This window comes from Zalophus californianus, chromosome 10 (genome assembly GCF_009762305.2).
Source record: "Zalophus californianus isolate mZalCal1 chromosome 10, mZalCal1.pri.v2, whole genome shotgun sequence".
NCBI lineage: Eukaryota > Metazoa > Chordata > Mammalia > Carnivora > Otariidae > Zalophus > Zalophus californianus.
In genome coordinates this window covers 99,621,011-99,647,639 of record NC_045604.1, presented here as the reverse complement: position 1 = coordinate 99,647,639, position 26,629 = coordinate 99,621,011, and the positions used below count along the sequence as shown (strand labels likewise).

The 26,629-nt window shown below is 45.1% G+C and overlaps 1 protein-coding gene across 7 annotated transcripts in view; it reads right to left on the bottom strand.

The window, feature by feature from the left end:
• The window catches only part of CALN1 (calneuron 1), a 539,785-nt gene that overhangs the window by 88,248 nt on the left and 424,908 nt on the right, over window positions 1-26,629 (bottom strand). Inside the window, exon 6 of one of the 7 annotated variants that reach the window (XM_035722374.1) lies at window positions 21,875-22,000. The exons of the other annotated variants lie outside the window; for them this stretch is intronic. Within the exon in view, the coding sequence (XP_035578267.1) occupies window positions 21,908-22,000 (93 nt within the window). The 3' untranslated portion in view covers window positions 21,875-21,907. Of the gene's footprint in view, window positions 1-21,874; window positions 22,001-26,629 lie in introns of those variants that run through there. 7 annotated transcript variants of the gene reach the window in all.

Sequence of the window (26,629 nt, the reverse complement as noted above, 5' to 3'; positions counted from 1 at the left end):
TCAGAAGTGCTGTGTGAGAGGAAAAGAGAAACAGGGAGATTTTCCGAGACAGCCACCGAGAGGGGACGAGGGACCTCAGTGCAGAGAAGGTAGAGGTAGCACCCAAGTCCCCAGGGGCTGGGGCAGAAGGAAGCGGCCGCTAGGATGGGGAGGGATTTGCCTTGCCAAGGGAACTGGAGGGGAGAGGTCATGAGCGATGGAAGGCAGTGGTTGTTCTGGAAAACATGAAAATGCCCACATGAGAAAGAGGAGGCTTTAAGCAGATGCCAAGTCTGGAGAGCTGCTAGGAATGACCCCCTCTTCTTCACTGTACCCCAGCCCCAGTCCTTGCTGGCTTTGAAACCACAGCTGTGGAGCTGGAGGAAGAGCAGAGGGTGAACCAGGTGGGAGAAGGACACGTCTACAGAGCTCCTTTCCTAACTTCCGACTCCCCACGCCCCACCCCCGCCCCCCAGCCCAAACCCGGGGCAGGGCGCTGGGAGAACTGGTACCTTTAAATCCAATTTACAGTTCTGGTCAGACACGTTAACGACCGAAATGAGACTGTTATTCGACTTAAAGTAACCATAGCACAGAACATTTTTACTAAGAGTGACCAGAAAAATCCGACCATGTTTCCCCCATGATGATGGAAGAATAAAGTCCAGGGACACTGGGAGACAGAAACAGAGTTGCCTTATTTCAAGAGTGCATTTGTTCAGTTTAAGAGTTCTATAAAATCATAAAATCTTGAAATGAACTGCTGCAGAAAAAGGTGAGATGCATTTTTCTCTCCCCATCAGAAGAATATTTTCTCTGTGCTCTGAGTCGGGGACACCATATCTTGGGGGCCGTTAATGGCTGTAGAGTTTCGGCACCAAAAATGGGAGTGGTCTGGCAGCCAGAAGATAACCCCGCCCACGTTGCCCTGTGAAGACTGTGGGAGAGGAGAAGGCCCTTGTAGGGGAAGGGAGAGAAATTCTTGCTAGCAGTGGAAAGGCAGAAATGGTCTCCCCTGGGTACAAGCTTCTCTTCCAGAGGCTGAGAAAGGCAGGAGTTGTGGGGTCTCCACGGGTTGTAAAGATGTGGCCCCTCTTGTAGCTACTGTCCCAGATGGGGTGATTATAGGATGGCTGTAGGGCTGGCCTGTCTTTTCTCAAGCTTAGAGAGTGACAGCCAAATGCAAAGGACACTGGAGTCCAAGAGATGCAGAGAGGAAGCTCCCAAACATCATCCCACAGCCACGGGGAGGAAGGTGATTATGGTGACTTTACAGAAGGGCTTCAGGTACCACTCGGGTTCTCAAGCTTCTAGAGATTAGAAGGCACTCCTGAAACATGGCTGAGATCTAATTTCTTGCCACTCCCGTGAGAGAGGCTTAGAACCTGATTAGATTTGAAGGTGAAGGGAATTAAGAGCCCCTTGGGAAGACACCATATTTGGGCTATACCCATCTCTGCTCTGAATGCAGATGGTAAGTGAAAGCCACACCAAGCAGAGGTGAGAGATTTTCACATTTTCCAACAGTTGCTCAAGGCTGATTAATTTGATCCTCAAATTGAGCTCATCAACCAAAGGTAAGGCTGGGAAAAATATTCACAGGGTGCTGTGCTAATTCCACATTCTATGGCACTCTGCTAGGGCTGATTTCTATTTCCTCTACCAGCTTCTATTCTGGCTCTGAAGGGATATAATTGCTTCATCATTACTGACGAGTGCACTTCGTTCTCCCTTTCTGTGGCCACATGGTTCCGGCTGGCCTCTAAATTCAGGAGTAGCCCAACGGTCAGCCCCCCTCCGGCGCACGCTCCTTTCCACCCCTTTTCTTCCTTCCCTTTCCTGCCCATGTGGCTCTCTGTTAAGGACTCTTGCATTTATTTCTCTGGTCCAACCCTGATGAGTTGGAAAGACCCACTCCTCCCGTGTTTCTCCTTTACTCACCCCTACTACTACACTCACAGCACTCTGACCCCAGGTGTGTGGGTTTTCTCTCACACCAAGTGATTCTCTCCAACACCAGCTGGTTGTCCTATAATCCAATTCAATTCTGACATTAACCAGAGTTAGGGCAGACCCCACAGTTCAACTCCATGAGACTGTCCCCAACTTCGGATGCCAAGTAGTAGATCCCTAGGTTACCCACAACTTTTATCCAACTTGGCCACAAACTGGAGGGCCCCCTGAGCACTCCCATGTTGCATATAATTATCTGCTGGAACAGCTCACAGAACTCAGGGAAACACTTACTTATGTTTACCAGGTTATTATATAATAAAGATATGATAAAGTATATGGAGAACCTCCAGATGAAGAGACATGCAGGGTGAAGTCTGGAAGGGTCCTGAACATAGACATCTCTGTCCCCATGGCATGTGAATGCATTCACCAAACTGGAAGTTCTCCGAACCCTATACTTTTGGGATTTTTATAAAGGCTTCATCAATCATTAACTGATCGATGACCATGATCAATCATTAACTCAATTTCCAGCCCCACTCCCTTCCCCAGAGGAGGATGGCACTGGGGCTGAAAGTTTCAAGCTTCTACGCATGGGTTGGCCTTTCTAGTGACCAGCCGCCATCCAGAACCCCACCAAGAGTTGCTCAATAGAACAGAAGATGTTCCTACCACCGAGAAAATTCCAAGGGATTTAGGAGCTCTGGGTCAGGAAGCTGGGTCAAAGACTAAATATTAAAACAAAAGATGCTCCAAGTTCTCTCATCACTTAGGAAAATGACAAGGGTTTTAGGAGTTCTGTGCCAGGAACCAGAGGCAGATATTATATAGATATTATATAATACAGATATTATATAGATATTCTATTATTTTACATCTGAGTTCTAGACTTGTACGTAAAGCTGATTACTAAACTTCTCATTTGGACATCTAATGACCATCTCAAAATTAAATCCCAGACAATTCTTAAGCTCTCACATCCTCTAAAAATAACAAAAAACACTTTTAATTAAATAATCAACAATAAAACACCTCCAAGCTCTTTCCCTCCCAGTCTTCTGCATTGCAGTATTGGCAATTCTACCCCACCAGCTGCTCTAGCCATTTACTAGGAATGATTCTCCCTACTTCTCCTCCTTGCACCCCCTCCAATCCAGTTCATCAGCGTGTCCTGCTGTCTCTGTCTTTAAAACATCCCCGATCTGGCTCCTTCTCACCCCCTCCCCCACGACCCCAACACCACTTCTCTCTCCCTGGTCCCCAGACTTCAGCTTCTCCCTCTTGGAGTCTGTCTTCCACTCATGAGCCACAATGACTCTGTAAACACACAGGTTGGGTCATGGCGCTCCTTTGTTTAGAACATTCTGTGGTTTTGATTCACATTCAGATTAAAGGTCAATATCCTTACCTATAAGAATACTAGGTCCTACATAATCTGACCCCTGATTTAGTTTCCTGTTGCTGTTGTAACAAATTGCCCACATACTCAGTGCTTGAATAACACAAATTTATTCTCTTAGGACTTTGGAGGTTAGAAATCTAAGATCAGGGTGTCAGGAGGGCTGTGTTCTTTCTGGAGGACAAAGGGCAGAATTGGTTTCCTTGCCTTTTCCCGCTTCTCCAGGCTTCCTGCAACCCTTGGCCCATGGCCCCTTCCTCCAACTTCAAAGACAAGAGCCCAGCATCTGCTTCGGACCTCTACTTCCTTCTGTGTTGTCTCTATCTAACTCTCCTGCTTCCTTCTTATAAGGACCCTTGTCATGACACTGGGCCCACCAGGAAAATCCAGGATAATCTCCCATCTAAAGGTCTTAACTTAATGACAGCCACAAAGCCCCTTTTACCGTGTAAGGTAACACAGCAGCAGGTTCCAGAGATGAGGACACGGACCTTTTTGATGGGCCAGTATTCAACCTAATGTCCGCTTAACTCCAACTGTGTCTCCTAATCCCCATCCCAACACTTTGGCCTCAGTCATATTGGCCATCTTGCCCATCTTGATATATTAAACTTGTTCTGGATTGCTACTAATCTCTCAGAGAGATCTTCTTTTCCCATCCAGTTTGGAATAGGACCCCCTCCATATTTTATTCCCTCATCTGACTCACTCTTCATAGCACTCATCAAAGATCTATTATATATTTATTTGATCAATTTCTCTTTCTCCCACCAGACTAAGTTCTATGAGAATCGTGGTACATGTACACACACACACACACACACACACACACACACGTACATACACTTTGTTCACTGTTGTATCTAGAAGAGTATTTGGCACAAAATATGTACTCAGAAGTAACTGATGCTATAGGAATAAATGAATGAACCCCTGTTTATCCAACATTATAGAATGGCAGCAGGAATGAGAAGCTACCTTCCAATGTTTCAGAACTCAGGAGCATCTTAAGTCCCTAAATTGTAAATCTCTCTTTTTCCCTTCCTCCTATGTCTTCTTAGGAGTATGATGAACAAGAGGATATGTAAGCATTTTCTACATCTCTAAAGGTGGGACTCCCTGCTTCCTTTCCCTCCGTCAGGGCACTGGACGAGGCTGAAGCATTACCCTCCTATGCCTCAGAATGCCACAAAACCCACCGGAATTAAAAAAAAACAAAACAAAAAAAACTGGACACAGACATAGACCCTGGGCCTGGGGAAGGTGAGCACTGGGGCCATGAAGTCCACATGCTCCCAACTTGGGCCGGATCAGTCCCTTGGTGCTGGAGTGTATGGTGGGACTTTGAAAAAAATAACATTGCCCTTGTCTTAGAAAGTGAGTTGTGTCAGAGCAGAGTCAGCTAGCTCAGGAAAGTGCTGAGCTTAGCACGTAAACCATAAACAAAACAAATAAACAGGATGCACTGACCTGGAGCAAAGAGATTTGCCCAATGTTTTTGACTATTACAAATCCCTGGCTCTCTATGCCTATGATTCTATTTTCATCCCTTTTCTCTCTTTGGGGAGAAATTCACAGGAGCATTGCAAATGTTGCTGTAACAGCCTGAAAATCAGGAAGGAACCACAGAAGTAAAAAATTCATTTCCATAGTAACAGGCTCAGAACCATCCTGGCTGCCAGTAGAATGAGTCGATTTGATTTCATTCTAGCAAACATAGCCACAATTTTAGAATGTGAATGGCACAAAGAAGTCAATCCGAGGGTCCAGAGAAATAGCTAGCTCAAACATTCAGGGTGGGTTCCGAGTCCTAACAAATAACCCAACACAATTCTAACACATATCTCAAAGACAGTAGCAAGTTTTCTCTGCTTGAAGGCAGTGATTCATCATCTCACGGTGACCTACAAAGTCCTCGCCCCCTGAGGCAGGCGTCCCCTTTGAAAGCTTCATTATTAAATCAGCTGGGTCCACATGACAACTCAAAGTCATGGCCGCCAAAGTAGAGTATGCTGGCCTCAAGTGCCCCAAAAGGGATTTGACAGAGCCGGCTTTTCCTTTCAATGTCCGACATTTCAGCCACTCCTGTTTCCCCTGAGCAAGTCATGTCCTTGTGTTGAAAAGGTTCATTTGCTCAATCATTCATTCACTCGTTCATTCATCCATCCATGCAATTAATCAGCAGACCGTTATTGCCTGCATTCTTCTCACGGGTGTAGTATCAGATACTGAGGGTCCCAGAGGACTGAGAAGTAGCCCAGGGGTACTTGTTCTTGAAGAATTCACGTTCTGCTGGGGCACAGGACCACGTAACAAGATCACAAAAATGTGGAAATGTCAAAATAGGATTAGGGTACAAGGCGCCGTGGGAACTTAGTGGAGAGTATCTACCTCAACCTACATCTTAGAGGATGAGAGAGATCCTGCTAAGGGGAAATTATTTTTTTTAAAGATTTTATTTATTTATTTGACAGAGAAAGAGAGAGAGCACAAGCAGGGGGAGTGGCAGGCAGAGGGAGAGGGAGAAGCAAGTTCCCCGCTGGGTGGGGAGCCAGACACGGGACTCGATCCCAGGACCCCAGGATCATGACCTGAGCAGAAGGCAGACGCTTAATCAACTGAGCCACCCGGGCACCCTTAACAGAGTATATGTGAAGGTTACATAGGACGGCACGTAGGGAGAACATCGGCCATGTGGGATGGGTGGGGAGAGATGGGTGTGGAGGAGGAGAGAGGGGTGAGGCTGCCAAGACAGACCAGGTGCTGCTCCTACTGGACCTTGCCATTCTACTCGTGTGTTTGGGCTTGATCTGTTATGCGAAGTGCTTTAGGTACACCCCGCTGATGGCTCTTGGGAAGGAGCCCTGGTAGCAAATCTGGAGGAAGGGAGACTAGACAGATTTGGGGGGGGGTGTCTCTGCAAGAGTCAAAGCAAGAGGTGAAAATGTGTGATCTAAGATGGCAGCAGTGCAGATAGAGATGGGGGGATGCAGACAAGACAAGAGGAATTTAGGCTCATCAGAGCTTGGTGACAGGTCCGAGATGGAGGGTGAGGGAGGAACACAGAATAATGAGGCTTCCCTCGAGTGACAGACGCTGCTGCTGATGTGTGCATGCGGAATGTGTCGCACCAGAGGAAGAATATGTCTGGTGGCAGAATTGCTGAGTGGGCTTGAAGGGCAAGACACGTTTAATTTGGGACCCACAGAATTTGAAATGTCTGTAGGACAACGGGGTGGATATGTGCATTTGGAAGGTGCGACGAGAAGCCTGCAGCAGAGGATTGAGGTGGGGGGTTAGAGGCAGAGTCACGAGAGTCATGGAATTGCCAGGTTACGATTCTGGGCTTCAGTAAGAAGACCTCCTCAAATATGAGAATAATATAATACGAGGGGAGGTGAGGGGGGGGATGGGGTCACTGGGTGCTGGGCAGTAAGGAGGGCACCTGATGTAATGAGCACTGGGTGTTATAGGCAACGGGTGAATCACTGCACTCTACCTCTGAAACTAATGATATACTCTATGTTAAATGAATTGAATTTAAATAAAATAGGTTGAAAAAAAGAAGAATATGAAGAGGGCTGAGGAGGGTGGACACTGGGAGAAGAAGAGGAGACTAAGGAAAAAAAAAAAAGCCAAGCCAATGACTAGCACATGGAATGGATCCATTGTATGGTATGTGAATTATAACCCTATGAAGCTGTTATGTTTTTTAAAAAGGAGGAAGGAGTTTCAAAAAAAAAAAAAGACAGGGAGTATCTGTGTCAAATATAGCCAGAGGTCAAGAAAGAGAAGGGCTGAAGGTAATCCTTGAGTTTCCCAGTTAGGATGCTAGTCATAGGATGGAGGCCGAGATGCCTTCAAAGTGGAGGAGACGGAAGCCATACGGTGACTGGTTGGAAGAGAAGGAAGTCATTGTCGAGTTTATGGGCCAAGAGTCGGGAGCCTGGAGATAAGAAGTTGCAGGGGAGTGGCACAGAGAGAGGTGAACAGATGTGGCAGAGCCCTGGCGGGGAAGGAGGAGAGGGGGGTAGGATCCAGGGCCTCCCGGGGTGGGGGGGGGGAGTGCCTGGGGCAGAAGTGGGCACAGTGATGACACAGAGTTTGACAAAACAGACAAAGGGAGTCGCGGATGTTCACCTCTGATGCCTCCCTGTTGTTCTTGAAGTAGGAGGGAGGCTCCTGCTGAGAAGGAGGGAGGAAGTAATCTGGTTGGGGGATTGAGAATGGCAGCAGAAGCTTGGAGTCACAATGGCCAGGGCAGGGGAGGTGTAGGCAGGGGACAAAGGCAAAGGAGGCACCACCGAGCCAGGGACCCCTGCTGCCTGGGAAAGAACCGGATCACTTTAGGGTCTACACTCTGGGAAAGATACAACAGTGCCTGCCTGACTTAGAGGGAATCGGAAGTGACTTCTCCTCCCTTCCCCATGGACAAGGGGAGAGAGTGAGAATGAGAACAGAACTTTTAGGAACAGAATCCAAGGTGGGCACATCCGCTGTGAGCCAGGGCAGTCACTGTGCATTGTGGGTCTTTTCTGCCAGTGACGCCTGGGTCCAGCACCTGCTCTAGCTCCCTGACCAGACTCATTTTCCTTTCCTCCTTTCCACGGGGCTTAGGCTGCTGACGCCCTCTGACCGCATGCTGTGCTTCTCCTTGATTCCATCAATATTTTGTTAAAAACTTTGTATTGAGATAGCAACACATGCTTATTGTATAAAATAGGGAAAATTATCAAGAAGAAAACTAACCACCCATAATATTTTACCCAGACTTATCTACTAAAAGCACTTGGCATATTTCTTTCCAACATCTTTCTATGCACCTGCACGTTTTAACATTGTTAACACCAAATGTGCAACTTTGCTTCCAGCCCTTAATGCAAATTTCTATTCTAAATGCCTTCCTCGAGTATTTCAATAAATCTTACTGTGAACATAATTTTAATGGCTGCTTAATACTCCACTGATTGGAGATACCATCACAGAGAAATGTTCTTCTACTCTTCAGTTGCTTCTATTTTTATTTTATTAAAAATGGGGCTAAAGCAAACAGCTGTGTACTTTTTTCCTGTGGCTCTGGTCTCCTAGAAGTGGAATTACTGGTCGAGGACACCATGAATATTTTAAAGACCCTTACCTAATATGTGCTGCCCAGTTGCTTTCCAGAAGGCTCATCCAACTTACCCTCCCACCCTCAATTTCTGAGACGACACCCTCCTCTGTTCGTTTACACGTTCTCAAACAAAATTCCAGTGAAACTTTTAATGAAATGACAGATGTATTCTAATTCCATCTGGGAAAATAAGAACTTGAGAATATGAAGAAGAAGAAAAAATTTGGTTGAGTGATGCTGGAAGGAATAATTAAGACTTGTTCAACTGGGTATTAAAACATATTTATAAAGCTGCCATATTTAAATCAGCAAAATCTGCAGAGTAATAGGTTTGTCCAGAAATAAACCCCTGTATAAATAAGAATGTAGGCTATGCTTTGGAGATGCTTTAAGTCAGTAAGGGGAAATCCACCCATAGGACCTGGGAATCTGGTTAGGATATCAGGTACCAGGACACACTCTCAGTAGGTGTGGGATTTTAAATCCTGGGAAAACTTGACAGAATATACGAGGCCAATTTTTTCAAGCTTGATAAATCCTGCGAGATTTTATCGACTTCATAATGTCTAGCTTGGGCAGCACCCTGGGAGGTAGCGCAAACCTGATTTGCAGGGGAAACATTCACAAATCCTTCAAAGATGACCTCTGGCCCAATAGTATTTCCTGAGCCTTTCCTCAAACCTGCCCTTCCCTTCCCACAAAGGGTCAAATCTGGAATGAGAAGAACAAAAGAGGCTCAGAGGGAACCCTAAGGGCTCCTGTCATGGTTATTTTCTTTTTGACATTGCAAACATAGCCTCAGATTTCCCAGAAACATCTTATTTTAGCTAGATTGCAGTCTTCGGGTTAAAGCAGCATTTCTCAGCCTCGACATTATTGACATTTTGGGTCAGATAATTCTCTGTAGTGGGGGGAGAACTGTCCTGGACTTTGGAGGATGTTTGGCAGCATCCCTGGCCTCTGCTCACTAAGTGCCAAGAGCACTTCTCCCACCGCTCCTGAGCTGTGACCATCAAAAATTGTCTCCAGACATTACCAAATGTCCTTTGGGTGGGGGTTGTGTGTGTGTGCATGTGCAAAATATCCCTGGCTGAAAACCACTGGGTTAAAATGTTTATGGGGGAAAATGTGGACTGCAAAAGTAGTATTCCAAAGTAATTACCTGGACCAAAAAAAAAAAAAAAGGAAATTATTAAATGGAGCGTGTTGGCTTTTTGGAGAGACAGTGTCAGAGTCCTTCAAGTGGAGATTCACCTTGACACATCATACCCCATTATCATTTTAAGTTTCCTAAAAGCTAGGTATTTGGGGACAAAAAGGTCATTGTAATCCTCACCTTACACACCAAAAGAAGTACAGATGGATTGGAGAATTAATAGTTTTAAAACTCAGACCATATAAAGAATAAAAGGAAATGGAAGTCAGTGTTTTTCAAAGGTCTGCACTTCTAAGTCTCTCCATGTCAACCCTCTGCCGTCAAAGACCAGCCTAGATGAAATTAAATGCCAAACAAACAACAAGCCAGGAAAAGTATCTGCAACACTTATGACAGAGGATGTTGGGTCTTTATTTTATGAGATAAACCCTAGGGCCTCAATAGTTAAATGAGGAAAAGGCAAAAAACCAGGGACCGAAATGAGTGACAGCAGAAAAACTGGTGGCTAATGATACTTTGGGGGAAAAAAATCTATCCACTTTACTAATAATCAAAGAAATAGACATCGAAGCAAAATACAGCGTCTATCAAGTCAGCAAAAATTAAATAGCAATGAAAGAACCCAATGTAGACCAGTTTGTGTGCCTTTCGGGGAACACTGATTGATTGAGCCTCTCTGTGTCAGGCACCAAGTAGGGATCTCTGGACACCAGGGTCAGAAAGATGTAGTCTCTGCACAAGTCTCTAGTCTGCTTTAGTCAATTAAATTTAACAAACATGTATTATGTGTCAGAAAGGCACTTTACAAATATTAACACTTTCATTCCTCCTAATAACCTTACGTAATAGCTATTACTATCTTCCCATTTTCTTGATGGGGAAACTGAGGCACAGAGAGGCCAAGAAGTTGGCCTGGCCACCCGGCTGTGGCAGAGGTGGGCATCCAGTGTGAGCGGTTTTGCTAGAGAGTCCCCGCTCTTGAGTACTGTGCTAAGCTGTTTCCAGAGACAGTGTGATGATCAGACTGCATTAATGCATGCATTAACCCAAAAAAGCAAACCCATGTCTTTACCCCATTTATTCTGCTTTCTGAGGGCATGTTAGGCTTCTTCATGCAATCATCTTTCCTTTTAGTTCTTAGTAGTTTGGTGTAAGTCTGTATGTTTCTCATTCGGGTTATTCCTGTGGGCTTTATATTACTGTTGTTCTTAGGAATGAAATCTTTTCCCCTATTTCTGACTGGCTTTGCTATGTAAGACTTGGCTTTGTAATATTTACACTGCACTTGGCTACCTTGCTGGTTCTCATTTTAATTCTAGTGTTACTTCTAGTGATTCTCTTGACAATTTTATCTCATTTTAATTGTTCCCCTCGTTTTTATTTCTTGGAATTGACTAGAACTTTCGGAAGAATGTTAGGTAATTACGATGATCCTGATTTTTTATTCTTTCGACTTATGACTTGTTTTGTTTCTGGGCTTTGCGGGAGCACTTCATACGCATTAAATTTGGCATGGTGGGTTTTCCCCACGCTGCGGTGAAAATCCGATTTTCTCTCACGGGGACTGAATTCTGATATAAATATTACGCTCATGCCATGTGGCCACAGAACCGCCTCTTAAGAGCTGTGGTCGAATAACACAACTGTATGAAGGGGAACAAAATTACCTTAATAGGACAGCTGAAAAGAAGGATTAGACCTTCCAGAGGCTCACCCACTGAGGCCAGGGTTGGGTCCAGACAGACTATGATTCCACAACCATCCCAGCCAAGGACAAAGCTATGTGGGAATGGTTTCCGCAACATTGTTAACGGAGATTCTAAACTTCTGGATGGATGTTACAAATTTCAATTTTTAATAAGCTTGGTGCCACGCTGGCCTGAGAAATATCTTAAAATGTTTATTTCCTGAAAATAATGATCTCTGTAAGCTATCTGAAATAGGAGGAGAATGCCTATACAATGCCTGCTATGTCTCAGAAGTCAATTGAATTCTACAAAGGGCACCAATTATTATAAAAATAACACATACCATGTCTTTCAATTTCAATAATATATGCTTAGATTTTTTCTTAACCATCCATTCACTTGGAGTCATTGCCCAGATGCGAGAAAGGACGTGACTTGATTGGTAATGTCCTATTTCCTTGCAGGACACCGAACTTCATAGACAATATGGATATTGGAAAATCTGTGACTCTATAAACTTGGCAATTGAGGGCCGATTTGTCACCAACTATCATCTCTCTTTATTAATTCTGCATGTCCCCAGAGAATTTGTTTCTCTCTTGCAAGCTCAGCACTTCCTAATGTTTAATAAAAGATTAGGTTTCCAAAAAAATTGCTGAGCTGGTTAAAATGGAATCAGCTTACCAGTCCTGATGCAACAGTTCCCAAATTCTCACTAACATACTTGTGAAAGAACCCCCCCAAAAAACAAAAAACCCAATAAACTGAAATTAGACCAGAATCTTGAAGGAATTCACAACTGAAGGCCCATGGTGCTAGATTAACAAACATAACAGGATGCATCGTGTAGGTCCATTAAGCCTCCTCTTTTAAAGCATGAAAGGAAGGAGGCAAAAGGCTTTGGAAAACCCTCAGCACGGCCCTCAAACCCTGAGAGCCACAGACTGAACCAACAGAACAGCTGGGCAAACAACTTTGTTTTGGGCTGCAGGTGGGTACAGGGAGCTGTTAGCTCCTCCCCTCCTTTACTCCCACCTTAGCCTCTTCCTCTGTCCACATAACACTCTGTTTCCAAGCAGAGGAAGACTGGCCAGCTTCCTGAGAGAAGAATTTTCATTAGCAGAGCACGTGTGCATGAGAGGAGAACGGAACGCTCTGGGGCTGGGTTCCTGTCTTGTACCTTTCCCATGCTTCAGGGAACCAGTAAATAAGGCTGTGAGTAGACCCCGTCCATCTCCCGTCCTACAGAGCCTTAGTAGATGAAGATTTGCTAAAACAAAACAAAACATAAATAAAACCCTGGAAATTTGCAAGCAGCTCTGGAATTAAATGCATCCTTCAGACGTGGATATATCAGGATGATGTCCCAGCGCCCAAAGGTCCAAGGAGCAGAACCAGGGATTTGCCACATGAGCTGTCCATTGGTAAGCACCTGCTCTGCATACATTTCTTCCTGTACAAGGGCAAAAAGCTGGGAAAGAAAAATCTTACATTGAACCTGTGGAAGATGACTCTAACACGAGGTAAAGGGAACATAACTGTGAGTATTCAGACTAAGTTTATACCTTTGAAATTTATTTCCTAAAGAAAACAGAGAGATGGAATTTGAGCATTTGTTCAATATCAACAGGATGCAAGAAGACCCTGCTCTGGAAAAAGAAAGAGGGGCCAGAGAAAGATAATATCATTCCAGGGCTCAACACTGTATGTAGTATTTGAATCCAGTGTCCAGCAAACAATAGAAAATCATGTGGCATGTGGAGAGAGAACACTCGGTGAGCCAGAACCAGCAGGAACAATCGAGAACAGAAACAGACCGGCAGGGACTTCAAGACTGAGGTTAGAGACACAGACTGTAAAACAATGGGGTTTACAATGCTCGTGGTGAAGTAAACCACACGTGACAATTTTGGCAATGAATTGGAAACTATAAAAAAATAATATAGACGCCGAAAATTAAAAAAAAAAAGAGTAGAACTGAAAAAACAGAATAACCCAAAATGAAGAACTCAGAGCTCAGTAAGAGCAGATTAGACCCAGCCGATGAAAGGATAGATGAACTGAAATACATTAAGAAGACATACTCCGGAATAAGCAGGTAGAGGCAGGAGGGTCTATGACACATACAGTGAGAAGATCTGACAGAAGGCTAATTCCAGAGTTCCAGAAGGAGAGGAGAGAATGGGTCACAGGCAATACTTGAGCATTTAAAGGCTGAGATACGCGATCCGTGGTTTGAAGAAGTGCAGCAAAGTCCAAGGCAGACACGTGAAAAGAAATCCACAACTAAACTTGTCAATAGTAAAACTGCAAAATGCAAAGACAAAGCAAACTCTCCAAAGCAACCAGAGAAAAAAATGAGATTATCCTCAAAGAAGCAACAGATAGACTGACAGCTGACAAATTACCCTCAAAGAAATCATGTTCAGAAAGCAGTTGTCTCAGCAACATCAGAAGCAAGAAGATGATGGAATATGGCGGCACGATGGGGATGGGGAAGAGGCTATCTGCCTAGAATCTTATTCTAGAAATAAGGGGCATAACTATCAGAAATGAGGAGACCAAATTATAATTACTGAACTCTGTCTAATCATATATATCCATAAAATTAAGAGACTCCAATTCAATCAGATCAGTAAAAATCAGCAAAACCCAATGGCTTATCTGTAGCCAATACTAAAACATAAGGGAAAAAAAAAATTCCACTAACACACACACACACACACACACACACACACACACACACACACACACGTTTCCTCTCTCGCTCTTCCTCCAAGGCCACCCCTCCCCCCTTCCCCCACTTTTCATAAAATGTCAAGGAATAATGCTAACAAGAAACGTATGGGACTTTGATGGAAAACAGTGAAAAATCTCTACTGAAATTTGTAAAGGGGAAACAAATATTTAAAGAACCATTCCATGTTTCTGAATGGCAAGAGCCTATATCTTAAAGGTGTCAGTTCTTAAAGTAATGTAATAAGCACCCCAATGATATTTATTTTGGAATTAGAAAGAGCATTCAAAAGTTCATGTGCAAAATAAACATGGAAGAATAATGTTGGGAGGACAGTATCTCCAGATATTAAAGTGTATAATATGGTTCGGAATAACTGACACGATATGGTAATGGTGAAATAATCAACATATGTATCCATGGCATAGAATCTGTCTAGACACAGAAAGACACATTGGGATATTTGGTTCTCCAGGGGAAAAAAATCAAGTGAAATCCTCATCATGTAAATGAAGCTAAGCCCTAGAAGGATTGCAGAATTTCAGGTTTCTTACCAAATCAAACTATAAACCATAAAAAGGAGAAGGAAAGGTTAACTCTTTAAGCACTAGAGGGGAAAAGGCTTTTTGAAAATCAGAAACGCAACACAACAAAAGAAAACATTTCTAGACTTGTCAACTTTAAATCTTTAAAATTTTACCATGTCAAAAACAAGAGAAACAAAACTAAAATACAAAAGGAAACTCACAAAATATTTCCCGTGACTGTGGCAGACAAACATTTAACGTCCCGAGTACCGGAGTTTTCAAGATCAATAAGTAACACAGTTAAGGTCACAGAAAAGAAAATGCAAAGATCTGTGGTTATCTTTTAAAAATGGCAAATTTAAATGAGAAACTTTTAACGAATTTACAGATGGGCAGAACTTTAAAAAAAATATCTACTGTATGATGCTGTGAGGGGGACACTCTCTGCCACTGCTGCGGGGGGGGGGGGGGGGTGGGCGCGTCCTTGGTGCAAACTCTCTGGCATCTTCTGTGGATTGTTAACATAAACACTTTACGCTGTGGAGTCTAAGCAAAACTTTCTGCTTTCCAGGATTTGGAAAGTGCCGTTCAGATGTAGACGATGTATTTCCGGGGCCAGGAGCCAGGATGCAGTGAGGGGGAGAGCTCAGACACTGATCCAGAGACTTGGAACGTGTGGGGAGCTGTTTAAGGGATTCAGAATTCAGGGAGGAATCCAGGAGTGTCGCTGGAGTTCCCAAGCCCAGGATAGCAAGCACAGGTGAAGGTTAGGTGAAGCTCAATGGGCAGAAAGACTCAAGTTAAGCAAGACGAGTAAGCTCTAGAGATCCGCTGCCCAGCGCTGTACCCGACGTCAAAAACACTGCTATAGTTAAAAACTTGTTAAGGGTGTAGATCTCAAGTTAAGTGTTCTTAGCACGATGAAAAAAGAAAAGAGCAGAAATCTTGGTCCAGAGCCGGGAGGACAGCACCCGATGATGACATGTTAAAGCAGAATGGAAGATTGATTTGTTGACTTGACAAATAACAGAGAGCAGGAGTTATATAGATGGCGCACCGTGTAAATGCTGGGAGCACGATAGTGACGAGACAGGTGCATCTAGCACCAAGGAGCCAGTGGGGCATCCTTGGAAACAAGATAAACACACACGCACGGGCAAACAGACAAAATAATGCAAGTTTTCATGAGCATGCATGACGTAGGAAATAGGCAGGTGTCAAGACAGCGTTAGGGTGCAGGGTAAACCAGAAAGCAGGGAGGCAAGACTGGCCACAGCCCAGCTGATGGCTGGGTCGCTCAGGTGGCAAACAGGTAACAGTGTCCCTTTCTGCAGAAAGCAATGGCTGTGTGTGTGTGTTGAGCCCTGCAGCTCTGCTCCATGGCTGGCCGTTGTGCATCTGGGATGGGGAGGGGTCCTGGCGTGGGTCCGGGGACGGAGGTGGAGGGCCCGCCCCGTGCTGCCCCGGCTGGTGTGGCCCTGCCTTTCACAGAGTGCTTTCACCTCCGGCCAGGCCCGGCTGCCTATGGAGAGGGAGCCGAGGCGTGGGTGTGGTTTGTATGCGATGCTTCATCTGGCCTTTTCCGCTTAGGGTAATTGAACATTTCTACTTCATGAAGTATGGTCCAGGGAGGCACTGTGCAAATTGCTAAATCAATTTATTTTTAAACAGAAATGAGGTTAAAACAACAACAACAACAACAACGAAGGCTTGATGTGTCTCGTAGCAAGGGTGGACAGAACAAGGCATCTTCCTCCCTGTGAAGCCATTATCAGGCATTCCTGTGTGGCAAACCCAAATGACCAATCGGGGGGCAATGTGAATGGCAGCATTCTGTTTGCTCGCTTGCAAAGGTCAGTGACTCTCCATGCATAAACCAGAAAGAACACCACGCGGGGCCTCCATGGCAACAATGATGTGGTGAATAAGAACAGGGTTGGGACTCAGGAAAAGACCTGGACTCCAAATTCAGTTCTACGGTGTGACTCTGGGGCAAACTGCCTCACTTCGAGGCCTCAGTTTCCTCGGGGTTAGTGATCATACCTACTTTGCCAGGTCTCTTGCTGAGCGCTGAATGGCTTTAGAATAACAGTACTGGCTAATCTACGGTAGGCACTTACTATCTGCCGGGCATAACGTTCAGCCCTCGATCTGTGACTTCTCAGATGCAGATCTCCCTAGCAGGTGAAAACAAGTCCATTTCCCTGTTAGAGCTCATATAGGTAACGTGTGCCGTGCACCTGCTGTTTCCTCTAGCGGTCTATAAGATTAAGATGATTCGTCAGGTTGCCAGTTTGGACTCACAGTGTTGGATCTTGATGATATCCAGTCCTGGAGATAAAAGACTCACAAAAGGCCTGTGTGCATGCGTGTGCCGCGAAAACCCTGCTCCTTTGAACCGGAAATGTTTCCTATACTAGATTATTGTGGGTCTTGGGTCTAGGCTTCGAAGTATTGTCCTAATCACTTTGTCTTGGTTCTTCATCCTTCAGACACATGGCTTCTCTTGGCTTCTCATGTCCCACCTGCAGTCGAGTCAGATTAAATCCTGTTTTCTCTCTCCCACCTACCAGCCCTTTTTGCGCCCATCCCAACCTCCACCCAAAGCTACCCATTTTGGGCTCCAGTCTCCCACAAATTTGAGCTTCGGTGTTGCAAACCTGTACCCTTCTCCTAGACTTACATCATCTAATTTCTTTAAAAATCACATTGTTTCACTTTGGAGTTATCTCTCTTCCAATTTAGACCCAATCCACACAGCATAGAGTTTGGTCAAGAATAGCTACTCCCAGTGCCAAATGGGAGACAGAACATAAATCAAAAAGTTAACATCAAAAGGTTTCTGAGGATCCTGGAGAAAGACCAAACCTAAAGGTGACCTGGGAAGTTTGGCCCGGAATGGAAAACAAAAATCACTTTGCTTAATTTTCGAAGTTCTCAGTTTTAGGGGAAAAGCAGACATGTTTCAAGAACCCTGGAAAATGCACTGAAAAATAAATATAATGATGCATAAGTTGGCTGCATTTTATTCAAAACCCTCTCCCCTGTGCCTGACCTGATATCTTCACCACATCCTCAAGAAATGGGGAAAGGCCAGCAGAGAAATGGCCTTCTCATTCCGCATTCTGAAAGGGAACGAGCCAGGGGCTCGTCCCATAGTCAACCCAGCCTGCCTGAGCCGACAATGTCAAGTCCTGGGTATCTGCCCCCAGCCCACCTCCCAGAGAATGAACTGAGTCTTCTGACTGAAGGGAAATCAGGAGGTTTTAACGAAGTATATAAAGTATATGTAGTAACTGGGAGAGCCCCTGATGAACCAATTAGTTCTAATTCATTAATTCAATAATTCATTATTCATTGATTCAGTCAATCCAATAGTTCATTGTTCATTAATCCAATTAATTCATTTATCTATAACTATACGTTAAAGCTTTATCTTTCTTCTTCAGGGAATCCAGCAACTTCCAGTTGTGTATTTTTATGCTCCTCCGTGTTTCATTTCTGCATACATAATCTTCTGACTTCTCTAGGATATTTCATTTTCAGTTTCCCATTGCATCAAACCAGCTTTTCTGGTCAGAGAGAACTTCCTTGAGATAAAATCATGTGTGTAGGAATAGGCAGATGTCTCTTACACAAACCCACCATTGATTCCTCCTTTATACAAACGCTCGCTGGTAAAACAAAACAAAACAAAACAAAAAAAAACAAGCTGGCTGCTAAAGGAGGTGTTTTGTGCCTGACGTCCTAGACACATTGGCTTTCTAGCCAAGAATCATCCTGTAAATCTGGGTCAGACTGATGGGGTGGAATTAGGCAGATGCTCATCTGAACAGGATTGGAGTAAACTGAGAGGCTACCCCCAGGTTTTTGTCATAGTGATGGTGCTTTAAGTTGCAAGCCAGATTTCTCACCGAGTTATGTGGTGGTATGTTTCACATCTCTGCGTGTCCTTTATATCAACACTCTGGAGGGCATTTTATAAGTGGGTGCACTGGTTTTGAGAGTCTAGGATATGCTGTTGTAACAACCCCTGAAGACTCTGTTGATGACCATCCCTCAGAGACCCAGGTGACAGAGGTTCCATTAGCTTCTGATGCCGCCATGTTGATATGAATCCCAAGGCTTGGACATGGTGAGGGGAGAACAGGCAGAGCCACATACCAGCTCTTAAATGTTTCCTTTCTGGAAGCAGGTCAGGTAATCCAAGCTGGGCCAACCAGACCCTCTCTCCAGGATCTCTAATCCACTGAATGCTTGAGCTGGACAACCCCGAACAACATTTATTTAGCCTGCAATATCAGTGAACTAGCTGGAGATCAAAGTCTCTCTTGAGTGGAGTTATGAGAAAGCAGAAAAAAGGACCCATTCATTCTAGCAGACTCCCCCTGCTAATTATTTCCTGAAATCTAGTCCTCCTGATAGTACAACTTAGTGTCTGCCCCTTTTTGTTCAGCCTGCTTCTTTAGCATTCCTATGAATGTTGAGGGTTACTAATACTCTCCCAATATACTCTTTTTCTGCTTCATAAGACTTGTTTTTTGTTACTCGCACCCCAAGTTTTCCCAAACAGAAAACAAAATGCCCAGCTGATGTGATTTGCCAGGTGTTATAAGATTTATCTCCAGGAACACACTTGCAGGGGGAGACGGGGAAGAGCCCCTGGCTTGAAGCCACGAAAATCAGGTTCCAGGCTCAGCTCTGTCACTTGTTTTGCTGTGTGAACTTGAGCAAACCCAGAAACTCGTCTGTAAAATGAAGGTCTGGGACAAGTTTATCTTCAAAGTCCTTTCTGGCTCCAGTGGCCCATGACTGTGTCATTTTGGGATTGCTGAAACAGGCACAAACCCTGCATTTTGGTCCCTGATTGAAACCAAAGCCAGGCCCCACACTTTGATAAATAACCTGTCAACTCTACACATTCACTAGGAATCGCATTAGCCTAGGAGGAAATCACGGATTGCTTATATTTTACATTTCAAATGCACAGAGATCCTGGCATCTATCTGAGGACATGCCATCCACCTCGGGGACTTCACCTCAACAACCAGGGTGGAATTCGGGGCTTGGTGATCAGGCTTGTTACTCATCTGATTGCTATTTATCAAGTACTACCTCCTTTAGTTTTTTGAGATGGGCTGGGTTCCTTCATTTTTGTCAGCTTAGTACCCAAGAGGCAGAAGAACCTGACATTTCCAGAACATTGTGATATATTAATATCAATAAAAGTAATGGTCGCAAACCCCTCAGCTCTCTGTCTCTGATTAGAAGAACCCCAGGAGCTGGGCAGAGAGAAAATCCTAAGCATTTCTCAGCAGGTGGGTGCACGGATGAAAAACGGGATAACTTTGCCCGTGAATAAGATTCACCTCTGATTAAAATTCTGCCTAGGATAAGAGGGTGATGTATTGAGGTACGAATGACTCACTAAATCAGAAGGGCCTCTCTGTATACATTATTCTCCCTGCCGTTAGCCAAAGTAGACTCTCTTGCATTCTTACACTAGAAAAAAATGGATTTTTCGGGGCGCCTGGGTGGCTCAGTCAGTTAAGTGTCTGCCTTCAGCTCAGGTCATGATCCCAGGGTCCTGGGATCAAGCCCCGCATCTGGCTCCCTGCTTGACAGAGTCTGCTTCTCCCTCTCCCTCTGCTCCCCCTGCTTGTGCTCGCTCTCCCTCTCTCTCTCTAATGAATAAATAAAATCTTTTAAAAAAAAGAAAGAAGAAAAAAATGGGATTTTTCAGGATACCGCCCTGGCAAAGTGAGGATGAAGATCAGGAGACAATGGTGACACTCTGTCTTTCACACACAGGAAGGGGCTTCACCGAATCACAAAAGACCATGGTCAAGGGAACCTCGGGGACCTTGAGTTCTACAAGCTGTGGTCAGAGGGCAACCTCTGGCTATTGGGATTTCTTTTTCTTTTCTTCCCCTCTGCAAGCTGCCTGAGTGCAACGGGGTTTAATCTAAGATCTTGGCCTCTTTGCTCCAGGACTGAACAAGTAGACATTATAAAGTGGATTTCAGTGCATGCTCTGGATGAAGTGAGAAGCTGGGGGGTGGGCGTGAGGAGGGCAGAGAGAAAAAAAGGCTTGAGTAGCTGAGCAGAAGACAGATTGGTTGCTCAGATGTTCCAGAAGGTTCCGACAAGCCAGGGCCCCTTCCTGTGAAACCTGAGGCTTTGTGGAATGTGCCCAGCAAAGGCTTCTCAGAACCAGTCTCGGCCTAGGACAGCAGACGGCGTGCTCTGTCGAACCAAAGCGCCTGGCAATTTGAGGCAAAGCTCGCTCTCACTCCAGGCTCTCAAGTGTTTCCAATGCACTTTGCCTTTTTCCTACAGTTGCAACTTTCCCTCTTGCAGCAGCTTGAAAGCAGAGAGACCAGCCACGCCAAAATAGGTGCCTGTTGGAGACTGACGTCGGAAATGTGGCTTGATCCGGTTCCCTCTTGAATGCGAGGTACGGAGTTTTGTGAAATGAGTTACTTCTCCCCAGTTTTGGCTGTTTCTCAGCTAGGACTCACCCAGCAGATTAACTGAGTTCCTGCTGACCTTGGCAGGAGAGTGCGAACCCAAGAATTTGGCAGAACGGAAGCTCTGTCTGTGCAACCCGAGAAACAGCACGTCCGACTGGGGGGGGTGCGCAGTGGGTTTGGGGTGGGGATTATCTTCTGGATCTGGGAATCCGGTGTCCAACGATTCCATTAGGGCCTTAACTATGGATCTGGCAGCTCTGAGTTGGGTTTTTCAGTGTTGGGTTTCGGGACATCACCTTGTAAAAACAATCGGCACACGGGATTCTCACAGACTCAGCAGTTTCGGCTCAGACTGGCCCCAGGAGCTGAGCCAAGAATTCCTTGGGACCAAGGCTTGGGGTGCTGAGCTGGGGGCGAGCCAGCACCTATAAAGTGGAGGTTGCACAAATACGTGCAGATGAACTAGGGACTACTTCCCATTACAAGCTGACGCAGAGACCAGATGTGTTCACTCCCCCAGGGCTACCTCATCCCCTGAGCTGCTGCTGACAGCCGTCCACCTGGAAAAGGGAGAGGTGAGGGGTGAGGTGGGAAGTCGGCCAGGCCCCGCCTGGAGGCTGGCCTCTAGGCAAAGCCCTACGGCAACCCTTCGGATTCTGCGGCCTAGCTTCTGGAAGCTCCTCTAGCAGGGCCTTATTCAGAAGACTGGAGGGTCCATCGCCCTCTGGGGACAATGTGTGAGCTGAGGAGTCAACGGGACCCACTGCCCAGGGGCTAGTTGCAGAAGTCAGGGGCTGGCTTCTCTCTCTTACAAGAGGGGAGGCTGACAGTGGCAGAGTCACTCCTGTCCCTTCCGTACCACACGAGTTGCAAGTGGTTTCAACACACACTGTCCATCAGGTCCTCATCACAAGCCTGTGAGGGGGCACGCCAGGAACGGCGGTCTCTGGTTCCGATGACAGCACGGGACAGCTGAAGAGAGGGGCCAAGATAACAAGGTGGTAAGGGGCAAATAATTTCCTACACTGTTATCTCTAAGATTAAAGTTTACAGAATGCCTCCAGGTCTTACTGAAGACTATATACTCGACCTACAGAGCATGGTGGCAACAGGACATGGGTACATGATCACCTCTGTGTGTTGTTTAAGACAAAATCAGAGAGAGATTAGGGCCTCCGCAGGCAAACTTTCAAGAAAGCCTGTTTCCTCCTCTTTATAACCTTAAATCTCCATTATAGGCCTAAATCTCACCCTCTGATAGGTTCAATCTCCTCAGAGCAAGAGATCGAACAAAGATGAACTGTAACCAACACTTGTACCTCCTTCCTTTAAAATGAGACAAGAAATGAGCCACCTCAACAGCCCTGCCTTTTGAAGAGAGGTGAGCCAATTAGGTTCGTGACAGTTTCTATCTCCCTGTTCACTTCTTCCTCTCAAAATAATCACACAAGGCTTTGAAACCAAAGGTCTAGGAATAGGGACACAGCCTGGCAGATGTCAAGCAGCTATTTAAAAAAAAAAGTAGAGATGAGACACACCAGTCTGACCAAGAGGAGGAGCAGGGCCCTGAGGCCAAGATAATAGGAGACCATGCCTGAGATTTCCAGGAACGCAGACATTTCCAGACCCATCCTCCCAACCCCCCTCCCCCAATAGGGGGCCTCATTGTCCCTGCACATCTGCACCAACACGTACCTAGTGGCTAAAAAGACACAACCCAAGTTGCACCAATTCTGGGGACGAATTAAAGCAGTAGGGCAATGGCATCTTTCCTCCTGGCCCCGTCCCTCCCCCCCTCAACCCCCCCCCCCCAGCCTAGCAGATCTCAAGGTTGTCGCCATAGTGAACTTCCCTGGAAATCAATGCTAAGGAAGGTTATTTTCTTAACATGGGCTATGACAGCTGAGCCAAGATTAGAGGTGGACTTCAGGAGCCCAGAGGCTTGTGCTCATTAAAGTTGCCTAGGACGGCCATCTAAGAGAGAGCATCCTGAGTCGGTACTAGGGATGCAGATGTAGCTGGTCAAGCATTCTCAGTCCCGGGAAGGAAAGACCGTGAATCACCTGTGGCCAAGCAGAGGATATGGTTGAAATACATGGATATTTTTTAAGCATCAAAGAGAGGGGTCAAACACAGAGCAGGCAGAGGAGGAAAGAAAGGGTGGGGTGAGGGGGGACAGCAGTATGGGTGCTGACCAACCACTGAGGTTCTTCTCCTGGGCCGTGGGCAGCATCCTGAAGTGGTAACATCCTGGTGTCTGAGAACAGCTGAGTTCCTTACCCAGGGAGTCGGGGACAAAAGGTCCTCTTTCCCACCTTCCACCCAGCAGAGAACGCAAAAACCAACACATTCACTCTAAAGAAGATGGACATAGCAGCCTGCAGGAGAGAACTGAGCTTGCTCAGAAAGTGCTTCCCAGAGATTTGGAGGCCTAGAGCCCAGAGCAGCCGAAGCACTGGAGTGGTCTCAGGACCCAACAGTACAATTGGGACTGGGATGGAGAGCTGGGGAACTTGAAGTACCCCAGGATCTGAAAATCCAGACTTAGGAGCAATGCCTCTAGGGTTGATGGCACACATTTGCAAAATAATACTCTCTGGTTCCTCATTTTGCTCCAGGTTCCTCACCTATACAATGTGGATGATAATCTCTGACTTACCCAGAAGACAGGGATAGCAATAAGGATCAAACCAAACAGTGCGTAGACAAGTGTTTTGTAACATATAGAAATATAGGCTCTCACGACCATCCTCACCAATGTGAAAACACTGGAGATGCCCCGTGCGAATTATTTTTATGAAGACCTGAGAAAAAAGCATCTCTTGCCATCTTTGTCCAACTGAAGGCTCTCAAAGACTGTCCAACTGTAAGGCAGGTTGCTAATAAATGATGTATCAAAGGACTTGTCAAAATTGAGCTGATCCAAGACTGAAATTGAGCAAATATGTAACATCTCTGAGCCTCAGATGTCTTCATCTGTAAAATGGCAATGATAACTCAGGGCTTGTGGGGTTTCCAATGATTCAAGGAGATGGTCGAGATGGTGAATGTAGACTGCTTTCTCACCAGAACAACTCAGGCATGTCAAGGCTTTTGTTCCTTTGTTTTGCATTTAAGCACAGAAATGGAAAAGCCGGGAGGAATACATAGTTGGCCCTATGCCTGAAATTCTCAAAGAGGGTATGGGGGACAAAGGCCTCCTCACCTCTCCAGGCAGAAAATGCACATCCCCCAAAGGGAAAGGGCCAACCTGATCCAGCTTCAATCAAGGACACTGGCTGAGACTCATCACTTATCATTCTTGGTGCCCACTCGATTCTCAGTCCAGACCCCACTCCCTTGGAATGCCATCCATCCCCCAAGGCCAAGTCCTCCCTCCTCTGTGAGACAGTCTTAGACCTCCTCAGTTGGAATTTCCATGGTTTCTCTAGCTCTCTCACCTTTTTTTGTTCCACTATATAACATACTTAGAGTTTGCCGTAGTTTATTTTTTGTGTGTGCAATTTGGATCGATCTTGATCAGTCTACGAGATTTTGGAGCACGAGGGATGATGTATTTTCATCTTTGTATCCCTTATACTGCTCCATAATGCTATCTGCTTTTTGAATAAAATATACTTCCAGCTCTTACCTCATCATCCATCTAAAGCCAATACTATAAATAAGCAATGAGACCTGTCTTTGCCATCATCACCTAAGGCTTGGACGCTGCCACACTTAACAGACCTCTCGTCTTCAAACCGGCCTCCCCAGTTCATCTTCTTGAAATGCCATTTTAAGACACCGTATTCAAATTTCCCACTCAAAATCTTTTAAAGGCTTTGCACTGCTTACATGGTAAGGTAAAAACTTGAAAGCCTTTAAGGTAAGGTTCTCCACCACCTGGCTCCAATTGAGCTATTTAAACTCATTTAACCCACGCATTCCCAAACCAGTGAGGCTGACTGATTCATTCATTCATTCATTTTTAAATTCATTCATTCAAGCATGGGTTGAGTGCCTACTATGAGCCAGCCATTGTGTTAGGTGGTGGGAATCTATATACAAAGACATCATCCCTGATCTCAATGCTGTTGCCATCCAGTGAGTTGACAGAAAGGAAAGGGCCTATTAGAATTCTAAGTGGTAAGATATTCTGGGGGTACAGAGGAGTCAGTGCCCAGATTGGGGATCAGGGGAACGCTGGCAGAAAAGGGACCAAAGCAGAGTGGTTTTCCAAAAAGACCCCATGCACTGGGTAAAGAGAGGGCATTTGAGACAGAGAGAAAGGAATGTGCAGAAAAATTAAGAACGTCATGAGAATATGGTATAAACTCACAAGTGGCTCAGGAAGACCTAGCCAAAGCTAAACTCAAACAAAAAGGGATGTCCAAGGCGTGTGATGTGTGATTACCTAGGTCAGTATTTCTCAACTTGTGTTCTTGAACCTGGTTCTGAGAAACATCAAGCAGATCACTACAGGACAGAAAAATTTTAGGTGTTCTGTGGTTGAAAAAGATTGCAGAGTAAATACACGCTTTCCCCCACCTCGGAAAGTTATCATGTTCATAAGCATATTGAAGGTTCTGCTAAACCTTGCAATGAAACAAGCTCTTTAAAGTGTCCCAAATTTATTTATCCAAGGAAAATGACATCACCGTGTGTTTCCTGCAGGATGGAATCCAGGGACGAGGAGCAGTTTTGGAAACACTGGTCTATACCTCTACCCCACTCATCAGGCACACCTGTACTGACCCCTCAATTGAAGGCACTGGCTTCAGCTATGGTCACACATGGTTTTGAATCTTGTTTCCATCACTGCCTTCCTGTTTGACCTCGGACAAGTTACTTAACACCTTTGAAGGACTGTTTCCTCATCTGCTTAATGGACATAAAATATACCTTCTCCACTGTGTGGTTTCATTGAGCCCATCTGCCTGACACGTAATAGGTGCTTAAAGAATTTCCTTTCATTTACCATTGGCTGACGGATATGAATCTAACCCATCAGCTGAAATAACTCTAAGAACCTTCTGGGGTATATAGCTTTGTTCTTTCTTCCGCATCCTGGCACAGCTTCTCTATAGAGTCTCTCAAAAGATTCTTTTTTTTTTTTTTAAGATTTTATTTATTTATTTGAGAGAGAGAGAGAGAGAGATCACGAGCAGGGGGGAGAGGTAGAGGGAGAAGCAGACTCCCCACTGATCAGGGAGCCCGATGCAGGACTCGATCCCAGGACCCCGAGATCATGACCTGAGCCGAAGGCAGACGCTTAACTGACTGAGCCACCCAGCCACCCTCGAAAGATTCTTATTTACTGATACTCAAACCTCAGCACAAAAGGATTCTCTGAAATACTGCAGTGAGAAAAACTGCCATAGAAAGAAGAAAAAAACAGCCGAATACACACATTATTAGGAACGGACTGGTTTTCTTAAGTGACGTACTGTAATGTTCAGAGAAACTCAATACCCTGTATTGACTGAAAAATAAGCTATATAAAATACAGTCCTAAAAAAAAAGAAATATTTGCCATGTGAAGATTAAGGTGATGGCATATTAGAGTTGGTAGGAATTTTAATACGCAAGCTTTTAAAAGCAGATGAAGAAATGCTCTTCCAT